The sequence below is a fragment of the Elephantulus edwardii genome, unplaced genomic scaffold, assembly GCF_000299155.1.
Source record: "Elephantulus edwardii isolate Elephantulus edwardi_28Jun2011 unplaced genomic scaffold, EleEdw1.0 scaffold00046, whole genome shotgun sequence".
NCBI classification, from domain to species: domain Eukaryota; kingdom Metazoa; phylum Chordata; class Mammalia; order Macroscelidea; family Macroscelididae; genus Elephantulus; species Elephantulus edwardii.
In genome coordinates, this window is record NW_006399796.1 from 9,122,771 (window position 1) to 9,137,020 (window position 14,250).

A 14,250-nucleotide genomic window follows, 5' to 3' on the forward strand; every position below is an offset into this window, starting at 1 on the left:
AATGCCCCATGCCAGTCCATCTCATCTCTCCAATGCCTAATATGTCAATATTTATGCGTTCCATTTCTTTCTTAACAATTTCTAATTTTCCTTCATTCACGGCTCTCACATTCCATGTACCAATCACTAGGGTCTGCTTTTTATACTAGTTTATTTACAAAGTTCATATACATGGCTTTTCACAAGGTATCTTTCCCATTTACCCTTAACACCCTCCCGCCCATCTTCACCCCTGCTCTCACCCCCCAAAACCAAAATTTTATATTCAATTTCCATCCAAGAAAGTATCTCTTCATTCATTTATATACTGTATTATGTTGATTAATAAATTAGAGTATTCTTATTTATCAATTATAGAATGTAAATAGATTTCAAGGGGTAATACCCTAAAATTACATACACTTTTTAGGAGATGTCTATTTTTCTGGAAAGATAAACTATAACATTTATCATCTGAGTTATCTAATTAGTCATTTTAATCAGATATAAAAGGAAAATGTGAATATGCTAAGAGATAGATTATAAAGGAAGATAATAAATCTGAGAGACATCACTATGTATCATAAAAATAAAGCCACAGAGCAAAAATAATGCCTAAAATATTAAAACAAAACAATAGTGTAGCTGAGCTAGTAAAGGATATCTGCTTTCAGCACTATTTTGTCAAACTGACAATAGCAACTCAAACGATCAGATAGGGTCTTCAGGGACTGGTAAGTTTACACCAATGGACGAAGAATAACTCAGAAAAGCAGGGTGTTAACAGCTGCACCAACTCAAAGACCATTTTCAATGCCATTCAAAGATATTTGTAGAAACTGTTGAATTGTGGTATGTTTGGCTGCATATATTTTTATTAATCATTTTTTAAAATAAGAGATGAGATTCACGATGTATTTTAATAAAAATGCAGAGTGCTAAAGGCTAAAAGAGCTGCCCTACTAAAGGTTCAAAAATAACCAGCTTCTCTGAGAGAGAAGATGGGCAATCTCCTCTTGTGTGATTTACAGTCTCTGAAAACATCCTGGAGGGTGAGCTATGAGTGGGAGATTTTACTATACTCTGTAATTGATGGATTAAATTGGCAAAATAGAAAAAGATACAATGCCTTTGAAGAGCTTGGTCAATATATTGGTAAATTCATATTATAGAGAAATATAGGCTTTTCAAATATTTAGGAAAAATCACTCCATGATGAGCCACACAACAAATCTTCCAAGACACAATGTGTGTCTATTTGCCTGGAGCAACAGGGGAAGGAGGAAAATCAGGAACAGGAGGAGGAAATGAACTGTGTGGCTAACTGCCTCAATGAACTGGAGACCATGAAACCAGAAGAGATGATGTCTGCCTACCACTAAGGAATATTTTGATTAAAAAGTCTATTCCAGGGAAGCGTCTTGAAAATACCATGGACTGCCAAGAATACAAATTGGTCTGTTTTGGAAAGAGTGAAACCAAGTCTCTCCTCAGAGGGTAGGATTTTGAAGCTCTATCTTACATCCTTTGGGCATTTGGCCAGGAGAGGCTGGTCCCTGGAGAAGGACATCATGCTTGGAAGGGTGGAGGGACAGCACAGGAGAGGAAGACCTCATATGAGATGGACTGATATAGTGACTGGGGTGATGGGAGTTGGTGTGTCAGAGTTAGTGAGACTGGCTCAGGACAGTGCAGGGTTCAGAGCTGCTGTACATAGAGTTGCTATGGGACTCAGGAGATTAAACAACACATAACAACAACAACAATGACACTCCAGAATACTGATCAAACGGGGAAAAAAATATACAATGTTACTTTAAATTCTCAAGAGTTCCAGACATTCTGGAGCCATGAAGGCTGGATGAACCCCTGAAATTTCTGTCCTTAGATAACTGTTAAACCCTAAACCAAAAATATTCCCTGAAACAGTTTTAAAACCAACCAACACTTTAGCTACCTAGTAAAAAAGATATACTTTGACCATTATTCTCTCAAGATCTTTCTACATGGAATCAAACTAACAACTACTCAAAAGATTAGATAGGAACCTTGGGGGCCATGAGTTTATGTTAGCAGGAGAGGAACAACTCAGAAAAGAAAAACGAGAATGGTTGCACAACTTGGAGAATGTACTCAATGTCACTGAAATGTACTTTGACCATATTGTGGCAAAACAACAAATAAGTAAATAAGTAAGCAAGCAAATAAGAAAGAAGGCAAAAAGGCCTATTACAGGTATAGAAGCTAAGAAAGTATGAAAGCAGCTTATAAAATTTGAAAGCTATAAGAAACTGATAAATAACTTTGTACAATACTATTCTTTTGCAATAAGACTTCTAGTATTTAAGGAACATATATTGGTTATCTTATACAAACAGAAAGTGGGAAAAAAAGGGAATATTCATTTTAGAAGACCAGGATAAATAACCTTACTACCAAGACCAGAAAAATTAATAACGAGAAAGGACTGTTGTTGCTGTTGTTGTTATGTGACAATGAGTCACAACCCACAGCGACCCTATGTACAAGCAGCCTTGAACCATGCCTTGTCCTGAGAGAAAGGAATTAAACTCTTAAATAGGGACTTCAAGATCCTTAACAAAATATTTGCCAAATGTTAATTTAGGAAAAAAGTTAAATTTATTTTAAGATTTTACTTAAAATTATTTAACTTTAGCTATTTGCTAGCTTTATCTCAGGAGTCACGTTTGCTCTGTGTTAGATAATGCATTCACATAACTCATAGACTAAAGAGGGGGAAAAAAACCACTCTATGAATGCCAAGCAAAGGAATAATTAGTACCAAATTCAGGACAGTGATTACCTCTGAAGAGGAGGCAGTGGAGATTAAGTACACAGCTTCCAAAGCATTGATAATGCTGTTTCTTAAGTCAGGAAGGCCAAGAGGTGGGTGAGTGAGGGATAAAAATCACCCTCTATACCTTTAAGCTCTCTATCTATAGTGTTACTTTTCTTCCTTGAAATGGACTATAATTTAATACATGACTAACAAATATATAAATCAACCTGGATGTAAATGTCGAAATTGTAACTGGTGGCTGAGGAAGGGTGAAGATTATCATTGGTGATTTATTTTCTGTGTTATATTTGCCTTTTCTTCCCTCCTTAAAAACAAAACCACAAACAACTCATACCACATTTAGAAGGTATAATAGCAAGTAGAAGAAAAAAAACCCTAATAAAAATATGGATTATTTTATGTTACTTGGTAAAACTATAACTGTTTAATAAAATGTGAAGCATTTTTATGCAAAAAATCTTTATTAAGTCTTTAAATGCCTTGCATTTTTAACCAAGTCCATGGAATTTAATCAACAGTATACACACAGACACACAAAAATTAGAGGTTAGTGAAAGAAATCCTCTGCTGCCAGGTGCTCTTGGTTAAAGGCTCCTCAATCAAGTGAGTATAATCTTTATTTTGCCTTGGCTGCCTATAAATCCAGAGAGGAGATGTAAACATACATACACTAGACTAAACAGCGGCTAAAAAGTGGCCACTACTTACTCTCCCACTCACACATACCATGTAAGTCTGTGGGAAAAAACTTACAACTAAGCTAAGGAACTCAAGTAAAGTTTTCTGAAAATAACCCAGAGCTGACAAGTCAGTAGGAGGGCCTGGATGGTTTCAAGACACAGTTTTTAACCAAGACTTGGACCTCCAACTGTTTTTCTTAAACAAAGATTTACATCCTATTCTTGGTTAAATTACTTATAAATTAATCAAATTAATTACTCTGAGTGGATAAGCAGAAGGCTGGACAAGATAGTGCTGATGTCAGCCAATGAAGTCTGTGTTGTTTTTACTAAATATATCGGCTTAGTTTCAAACAGATCTACTGTGCACAAATATGGTAAGGGACCTACATCGTACTAAAAAATCTTAGTTCTCTTTTCTGTTTTGGGGACAAACACACCTAGTTTTAAAATAAATGACATCAGAAAAATGTTAATTTTCCCAGAAAAACAAGTTCATATCTCATTAGCAACTCTTTAGCTTTTAAAAAACTTGTGGCTTATACTGTTCATACATTCCGAGGTGTAAAAAATGCTTTGTAGTAAACATGTAATTATTATTAGTACATAACAAGTAAAGATGACAATCATGTTGGACAGACTAATCCTAAATACGTCTTTGTTTTAGCTTTAGGGTATTTCTGTCATATTATCACAAAGAAGAGAAATAAAGAAAATAAACAGCCTTTTAATGTCTAAAAAGTAGTACTTTCTAAACCCTGTTCCTCTGTCCCAAGAAAGCAAAACCTGAATGTATGGGTATCAACCCCTTGTTTTCAAAATGAGAACCCATTTCAGGTTTTACTTATTTTACATTGTCACAGCTGTTGCTGTGTTACTAAAGTTACCAAAGAAGAAAAAAGCATAAAACTTGGAAACAGATTTTTTGGGTTACAAATCAGATTTTTTCCTCCCAAATAATTAGAAGATTATGCTTTTTTAATTCACAAAATGACGACACTAGGTCACCTCTGAGTAATGGAAATCTCTGTTTAAACATTCTTTTGGCTAGGGGCACTAAGTATTAGATCTTTTTCCAAGCTTTACCAGCTGGGTTTTGTCATTAACATTTATTAACAATCTAAGATATGGCTTTCGCCGTCTAATCCGTACTACACAAATGTTTTGCATGGCCCTCCAGAGAGTTTTGCTGTGACAAAATACTGGCAAAGATTATAGCCCCGTGGCTATTCACCAGAAGCAATGTAAAATTAACATGGTACTAATCCAATTTAAACAAGAAGTTGCACAAACAAGCCTCTGAACAAAAGCAGGAGAGGAGTCCAATTTTATATTCAAACACAATAAATGTGTTTTGAATAAAAAGTTTTAGGGAAAATTCTGAAGTAATTTTCACACATATGAAATCTGCCAATTTGATGAAGTTACAATCTTAATATTCCAAAAACAGTGCAGAATATGGTTCACTATGGTACTCTCAGATCCATTACATTTTTTCTTAAAGTGCTATATCTCAAAAGCAGTCTGCAGAGTATCAGTGATGCCCGGTTACCTAGAAATCTGTTTCTGGTAAATTTCTAAAGGAAAAAGTATGTGGGATAAAGAATAAAACTGACTACAATGAGAAAGTAATGGAGATTACTCAAAGATGGGATCAAGCATTTTTATAATTTTCCTGGAACAGAAGTCTGAGCGAACAAGTATTCTGGTATTATAGTTCTTCACACTTAACTAACTCAAGCAAAAAAAGGTACTTCGATTTCTTGGAGTAGTCCCTCCAAATGGGGACAAATAGCTAAAGCTATTTTGTCCATGTATACACAGAAAGATAGGAAGAAGGGTAGAGAGAAAATAATTAAACAGAAAGACTCAAATAAGGGAAAATGTATGAAGATTCCTTTCTTTAGGAAAGAAATAGTTGGATGTGAGTATTTCACAAGGAGTCTAATTATCATAACTAACTTCAAAATCCCAGTGTAAAACTATAAGGAGTTATGATTTTTGGGAGGAGGGGAGAAAGTGGTGTTTTATTACAAAAATAGTTACTTTCTTATTTTAAATACATTTCAAAATATGAAAAACTTAATGTAATCTTTACATGTACATATACGAACATGGCCAAATCAATTTAAAATAAATTTTTCATTAAGATTTAATTTTTTAAAAATCCCGTATTATAATTATGCTTCCACAGTTAACTGTAATTGTTATGCGCTGTCAACTATGACTCATAATGACCCTATGAATGATAGCTCTGAACCCTGCCATATCCTGAACCAACTCACCATCTCTGACACACTTGCCCCCATTGCCACTGTCAGTGTATCAATCCACCTCATCTGGCTCTCTATCCTTCCAAGCATGATGCCCTTCTCCAAGCACTGGTAAGATGCCCAAAGTACAGGAGACAGTGTTTGAAAATCCTTGCACTCATTTTTCCCAAAGAAAATGACCTAAGTAATAGCTGACATACTTGTCCATAATTTCAAGTTATTTTGGTAATATTTTATAATTATCATTGCATTATTTTCTTTCACTATTCAATAGTAGCCCAATTTTCTACTTCATTCATATTCATGTTCTTCTGGTATAAAGTGTTATATGAAATGTTTTGTATAGAATACTTCTCTGGTTATGTGCTGTCGAGTCACTTGCAACTCATAGCAACCCTATGTACAACAGTCCTAAACCGTATTCTATGCTGTGCAAATCTTACTGTCTCTGACACACCAACCCCTATTACCCCAGTCACTGAATCAATCCATCTCATAGAGTGTCTTCCTCTCTTGTGCTGTCACTTCACCCTCCCAAACATGACATCCCTCTCTAAGGACTGCACCTGCCTTGCAAGATGTCTAAATTATGTCAGACGAGGATTCAGAATCCTTGCCTCCAAAGAACAGCCTGGTTTTACCCTCTCTTAGACGAACCTGTTTGTTCTCCTAGCAGTCCACAGTATATTTAATACTCTTCTCCAGCACCACAGCTCAAAAGCATCAATTCTCCTTTTATCATGCCTAGTTACTGTCCAGCTTTCTGATGCACAGCAAGTAACTGCAAAGACCATGGCCTGCATCAGGTGCACCTTAGTCGCCAGAGTGACATCATAGCTCTTCAGTATTTTGGGGAGGTTTCTGACAGCAGACTTTCGCAATGCAATTAGTCTTAATTTCCTGGCTGCTGGTACCAAGAGTGTTGATTATAGATCCAAGCTAACGAAAACTGTTAACAATCTCAACCTCTTCGTCTATCATGATACTGCCAATCACCCCAGTGGTAAGAATCTTTGTTTTCTTGATGCTGAGCTTCAATCCATACTGAAGGCTGCAGTACTCAATTCTTCAGGTCCTCCTCAGTTTCAGCAAGCAGGGTTGTGTCAACGGCATAACACATATTTCTGATGAGTCTTCCTCCAATCTTGATGCCACATTTCTCATATAGCCCAGCCTCCAGATAATCTGTTTTGCATATAGATTGAAAAAGTATGGAGATAGGACACATCCCTGGTGTACCCCCTCTCCCATGCAGTGTGTGAACCATGCGGTTGTTTCCTTGCTCTGTTCTGATGAACGCCTCCTGGTCCAAGTATAGATTTTTTATAAGCACTATCAAGGTTCTAAGATGCCCATTCTTCTAAGAGTTAGCTCTTAGCTTTGGTTAAATAGCTGCAAGTTTTCAATTTAATGTTCAGATGTCTTCTTGTTTTACTAATGTTTATTTTTTATCTGTTTTACTGATAGCCTGTATTTCCTACCACCTTGCTGTAGTTAGATATCAGTTCTTTCCACTGAATTACATTTCAGACATCCACATAAGGGGAAACCTATATCCACAGCATTTAACACTGTACAATACACACAACTGATGCTCAATTAAGCAGTTGGTGAGTGAGTGAAAGAATAAGCAATGCATTTCTATCCCTTTATGTCTAAGCTTTAAGAAGCTTACCTATCAACATTTAGCTCTTACAGGCATTTTTCTTCAAGTACAGTCTTTTAAAACAGAATAAACCATTACTGATACCAGATTATACCAAGCTATTTTACATGAAGGGTTTAGCAAAGTATTTGATAAACCGCTCTGTCAGTACCTCAATTATCATCATTTTTTCACTCTAGTTATTGTTTTATTTAATCTTTCTTCTTCCTTCCTAAAATTAAGAATTTCTATCTGCCAAGTTCAATAATTACTTCTGCACAAAGAACTTTTTAAAGTACTATTCTTCCTCACATGCCATATTTTTCCTATCTACCTGCTAAACTATTTTATAGAAAAATTAAAATGTCCAAATATACAGGTCCTATCTTCTGAATCCAAGTGAGCTCCTTGGAAAGGAGGATAGTGAAACTTCACCTCACCTATTTTGGGCATTGTTAGGAAGGGTTAGTCCTTGAAGAGGGACATCATGCTTGCAAAAGTGGAGGGTCAATAAAAGACAGGAAGACCCTCAACAAGATGGATTGACACAGTGACTGTAACAAGAAGCCCAAGTATTTAAGAGATAATGAGAATGGCACAGAATAAGGTAAGGTTCAGATCCACTGTTCATTAGCTCGTTTTGAGTAGACTGGACAGACCTAACAACAACAACAACAACAACAACAACAACAACAACAACATATTCTTCCTACTCTTCAATCTCTTTTTGGTCTTAGTAATTATATTTCCAATACTGAGAAATCTCTTTTGAGATCACTAAGACTTGAACCCTTGGCACCATCCTTCATCTACTCTGTATTGTACTAGAAAATTGCCCCTAACTATGCCTTCCTACATAAGTACTGTGTCACATTCCTATTGCCACCACTTAGTTAAAATCTTTAGTATAGAAAATGTCTTCTAAGTGGGCTTTTCTCATTCTACACAAACACAACCCAAAATTTCCTACTCCACTGCTCTATTTTATTCATTAGATTTGCAACACTCCCCCCTCAAAAAACAAATTATAGTTATAGAACAAAAAGGCTCACTTAAGAGGTCATTTCATGTACTGAGGCTACATGAACAAATAGCCAAGCACATTACACTTCTTCTAGTAACCTCTTATTATGTCACAAGCAATTCTGTCATTAAAATCACACCTACTCATTTCTGGAAGTCTATCTCAAAATTAATTCTTCTAAGACTCCTTTCTAGTACCAGTAGACAGAGATACTTTTTCCTTCTGAGAAATCTGTATGATTCTTTGAAGGGCTCTTACAAGTAGGTAGGAGATATTATAGTAGTTTTCTTCCTGTCAATAATAAGCTGCCTGAAGGAAAAGTGTGTCCTATTTCTATGTGTACACCAGTGTCCAGGAGGCTCTATGTACTCTTCACTGGCTATTTTTTCAACCTAACTTTAATTCTAAAAATATTTATCTATTTACTTTTTATATACTTTATATATCATTATCTTGCCTCCATGTATTAATGTTTACATTCTCAATTGATCTATATAAGCTATACCGGAGTAAATGATACTACTTCTTACTCATATGTAGTCTAGCACCTATGTTCTGTTCTATAAAGGTGGTTAACTACAAATATATTAGTGGTATTTGATGGCTATGAATACATATTAGGAAAAATTTAAAAGTGACTCTATGTTCCAAAATCTGATTCAGAACAAAATGGATGATACACTAAAAAGAAAAACAAAATTTTGGAAAAAAGCTATCATTAGAAATCCCTAAAAGTTTTAGATTAAAAAGGTAAGGCTCACAATGAAAATCTTGCTCATATTTTATTTGATCATAATCATTTAAGGAAATTGGCCCTACAGTTAAGATTAATTTCTAATGAAAACTGCAGCATTATTTTTATCTAGTAGTCAGAAGAGGGTTAAAAAAATCCTAATAAAAGAATTCTAGACACTACCAAGATTTTCAACCTCTAAAAATTATGTAAAGATTATAATTCTACTTCTTAACTGAAAAAAATTTCTGTGACTTCTAGGATATGTCCTTAAATTTGAGAACACAATATTTTTAAAGTTAATCTTAAAATTCCTTCCAAAAAGGTATTTCTAAAGGAAGAGGGGGAAAATTGAGGAAAAGTGCAAACAGAAGATTGATTTCTAATTATTTTCTGAGTAAGAATAAAATGAAGCACCAAAAGCACCCCACAATTATTTTCCTTTTACACTCAGAAAAGGAGAATTATACACACAATAGAAAAAAAAATTGCTCGATTTTCAAAAATAGTACCAGAGATTCAAATACAGACATTTAAAGAGAATAATCCATCATCAGCTATAAACTACATACCTGTTTAAGTCTGGCAAGCTCTTTCAAAGCTCGTCCCCACTGCTGCTTATAATGTAGTTTGGACTTAGTCGCAGATTCCAACTTTCTTTCAAGTTCAACCTAACAGTGATTAAAATCATATCAAGTGAAACACTATACCACTGTGTACAATCACTGAAAGATAATATATACAAAGAGTCTGGCTTAAGAAAAGAGTTTATGTAGTGTAACATACGACATCATCTAAAACTGTTACATAATTTACTATAAATATTATGGCATATGAACATTTTCTTGTTTAAAATATAGTCTTATTTTTATTGCCCAACAGGCTATACTAAAAAGAACTGAATTAGTCTTAACCTCCAGACAGTTACTATAAACGTATTTAAAACATATACATTGTATAAAGATCCTCCACAGAATGAAAAACAAAATCCTTTTTCTATAATAAGCAGTTCTGTTAGCATTTCAGTTTAGATGGCATTCTGAATCTTGGAAATCAACTTTTTTTTTTTTTTAGGCCTTCATCATATGGAATTGTGTTATAATGAAAAGAGCATACAGAAACTTTTAAAAACTGTGCTTTGTTAAAATCACTGAAAACAAAACCTTTACTAAAAATAAAACAGAAGTAGAAAAATAATTTAAGAAAGCTGAAAAAAAACCCTTAAGTAAAATATGCTCTTTTAATAACATATGCAGAGTTTTTATTTTCTATTTTCTCTTAAATATATAAAGAAAAACACTGAAGTGATTCTATCAAAAAATGTTATTTATACTTGCGGTAGGCAATCCGTCATATATGAATTGAAGCCAACTTGGCTTTTTTTTCCCAGTGTACTTTACAACATTTCAGAACAAGTACTAAACAAATTCATGTAGCCAACCAGTTTCACTATTTAAGTGAGATTATAATAATCTATCTTAATTAAAATTCAAGTTAGTACAGTAAAATACAATTACTCTCAACTATTCTAGTTTTTTTAAACTATGAAGTCTAATTTTTCCCATACACACAACTCATGTTTTACAGGAAAATAAAAATAAAGGCACTACTATCCAAAAACTAAAAATTCAGAAAACACGCAACTAAAATGAAAGGAAAAGCAGACTGCCAAATTCCTTTCACCAGAGACCAACATTCTCTGACGGTAATATATAACTACATGCAGTAAAGGACTTTTCTGCTTACAAATTCCTAGTGCTTGGATTTAAATGTGTTGACATTTTGCAACTAGGTTCAAGCATACTTAAGTTGAATAATATTGCTGAGATGACTGACGACCATCTTTTCCACTTATTCCACCAATGATTTATACATATTACTTGTTAATGTAACAATAGAAGATACCTCTAAAGAACAGCAAAAACCTTATACTTGTAGGATAGAAGAGCAGTATCCAATTACAGAAATTATTAGATAGGTTCAGGGATGAGGACGACTAGGACAAAGATGAATCTAGAGAACTATTTACATTCAATGGACCAAGTTCCTAAGTAAAAACTGTCTATCTTGGGTATAGCAGTTTTGCTATAATTATTAAAATAATTCATACTTGCTTAGTCATTCACACTAAGTTAAAACACACATACAGTTTTTATATCTATATATGTGTGTGTGTATATTTTGTCCCAGAACATTTAATTGTGCTAATGCGAAACCTATACTTGGACCAAGAGGCAGTAGTCAGAACAGAGCAGGGTAACACTGCATGGTTCAAAATTGGGAAGGGTGTACCCCAGGGATCTATCCTGTCTCCATACCTTTTCAACATGTATGCAGAGCAAATTATCCGAGAGGCTGGGCTCTATGAGGAGAACTGTGGCATCAGGATTGGTGGAAGATCTATTAACAATCTGCGTTATGCAGATGACACAACCCGGCTTGCTGAAACTGAGGAGGACCTCATGCACTTGCTGCGGAGGGTCAAGGACTGCAGTCTTCAGTATGGACTGAGGCTCAATGTCAAGAAGACAAAGATTCTCACCACTGGACCAATTGGCAGCGACAGGATGGATGGCGAACAGATTGAGAGTGTTCACAGCTTCAGTTTGCTCGGCTCCACAGTCAACACTCTTGGCACCAGCAGTCAGGAAATCGAAAAGAGTATTGCGATGGGAAAGTCTGCTGTTAGGGACCTCTCTAAAGTACTCAGGAGCAACGGTGTCTCTCTGGAGACTAAGGTGCGCCTGATACAGGCCATGGTCTTTGCAATCGCTTGTTATGCATCAGAGAGTTGGACAATGACAAGGGAGGACAGAAGGAGAGTGGATGCTTTTGAGCTGTGGTGCTGGAGAAGAGTACTGAATGTACCATGGACTGCCCGGAAAACAAACAGATTCATCTTGGAGAGGATTAAACAAAGCTGCTCCTTGGAGGCAAGGATTCTGGGGCTTCGTCTGACATACTTTGGACATGTTGCCAGGAGGGACGGGTCCTTGGGGAGGGACATCATGCTTGGGAGGGTGGAGGGACAGCGCAGGAGGGGAAGACCCTCTATGAGATGGATTGATTCGGTGACTGGGGTAATCGGGATGGGTGTGTCAGAGGCAGTGCGGTTGGCGCAGGATAGAGCAGGGTTTAGGGCTGTTGTGCACAGCGTCGCTATGAGTCGCAAATGACTCGACGGCACATAACAACAACAATATGAAAATGTCTATGCTTAACAAATGAAGAAACTATAGATAATGAATTTGATTAGCAGCACACGATGCTAAAGACTATGCCACCAGAATTCTTTTAGATAAAGAGTAAATCTGGGAAGCATGTTCTTCTAATTTTCCCCCATCATATTATCAAGAAATGATTCCTGGTTTTGTTTTTAAGCTAATTTAGTTTTATTTTTATTCTTTTTAAATCTCTGTCATTCTAAAGAACCCACAGATATGTTTTGGATAAAGTAAAGCCAGAGTGCTCCTTGAGGGCAAAGACAGCAAAGCTTTAAATCATACTCTGGACACATAGCTAGGTGAGGTTATGTCTTAGAAAGGGTCATCACACTTGGCAAGATGAAGGGTCATTGCAGGAGAAAGACCCCCAATGAGATGGACTGACAGTCACTTCAGCAATGGGCTCTAGTGTGTCATAGATGATAAGGATGGCACAGGACAGGGCGGGGTTCAGGTTGGCTGTTCATAGGGCCGCTATGAGTCATACTCGACTCGGTACCTAACAACAATTCCCATGAAAAAATGCTTACAACAGAATATTCATGTAATTTCAGAGCATCAAAAAGGGTACTCTTTTAAGTAGACCTAAGAATTGTTAAGCCTTGGCATTTAACATTTTTATTTAAGTTTAGTGGTGTATAACTGAAGTACTGTTAGGTGACAATGAATTGGCTCCAACTCAGTGACCCTATACACAAAAGAATCAAATACTGACCAATTCTGCACCACCCTCACAATCTCCAATGTGCTTAAGCTCACTGGTGCAGTTATTGTGTCAATGGATCTCACTGAGGGTCATCTTCTCTTTTGTTGACCCTCTGCTTTTCCAAGCATCCTGATAACATGCCCAAAGTATGTGAAATGAAGCCTCAATATACTTGAGAACAAGGAACATTCTCGACTGACTTCTTCCCAGACAGACTTGTCTGTTCTTTGGGAAGTACATGGGACATTCAGTTCTTTCTCAAATGCAATTCGATGGCATCAATTCTTTGGTCCTTCTAGTCGACTATAAAGCATCTGAAAAGCTAAATTATCTCCTTCTAAGAGAAAACTCAGCTCAAGGGCTAAGAGTTACTTTGGAGGTCAGTGAAGGCAGAAATTACAAAATAGTATTCGAGAGCTCTCAATTTTCTTATTTGTATTGTTGATATACCCATGACTCTAGATCTCTAGTAGAAAAATCCAATTAGACAACTGTCTTTGTCTCTATCTAATCCATGGGCCCAGTATCACAAAAACCCACAGACTTCTCTTTTAATTTTCAGTTTTATTTCTGTATATTCCTATTACCCCTTCCTTATTAGAGGCTACAAGCCTCTCATCTCACCTAGACTTTAAGAGTTGTCTCTCTAGTTTCAAATTAATCTCCCTTCTACAAATCCTGGAGACTAATTTTTTTTTTCTTATTGGGAACCATTCAAGCTGGATCCAACAGGGACAAAAGGAAATTGCCCCTCCTTCTCTAGCAAGCATCAAGTGGATTTGAACCACAGACCTTTGAGATTACAGCACATCTTCTTGCCACTAGAGCTCCCTTCAGACCAATGTTGTTATGTGCCATTGAGTACCTTGTGACTCATAGCAACCCTATGTATAACAGCCCTGAAATCTGCTCTATCCTGTGTCAGCTTTACTGTCTCCAACACATCTACCCTCCTTACCCTAGTAATTGTATCAATCCATCTCATTGATGGTCTCCCTCTCTTTCTCCATCTCTCCACCATTCCAAGCATGATGTCCTTCTCCAAGGACCAGTCCCTTCCTGCAACATGCCCAAAGTATGACAACAGACAAAGCCTCAGAATTGTTGCCTCAAAGGAGCAGCCTGGTTTCACCCTCTCTAGGACAAACCTGTTTGTTCTCCTGGC

General features: G+C 36.2%; 1 protein-coding gene across 1 annotated transcript in view; it reads right to left on the reverse strand.

Annotated features, from left to right (window-relative positions):
* The window catches only part of CEP120 (centrosomal protein 120kDa), a 97,179-nt gene that overhangs the window by 8,887 nt on the left and 74,042 nt on the right, over positions 1 to 14,250 (reverse strand). Inside the window, exon 18 of the mRNA XM_006885999.1 lies at positions 9,728 to 9,826. Coding sequence (XP_006886061.1) covers positions 9,728 to 9,826 — 99 coding nt within the window. The remainder of the gene's footprint in view (positions 1 to 9,727; positions 9,827 to 14,250) is intronic.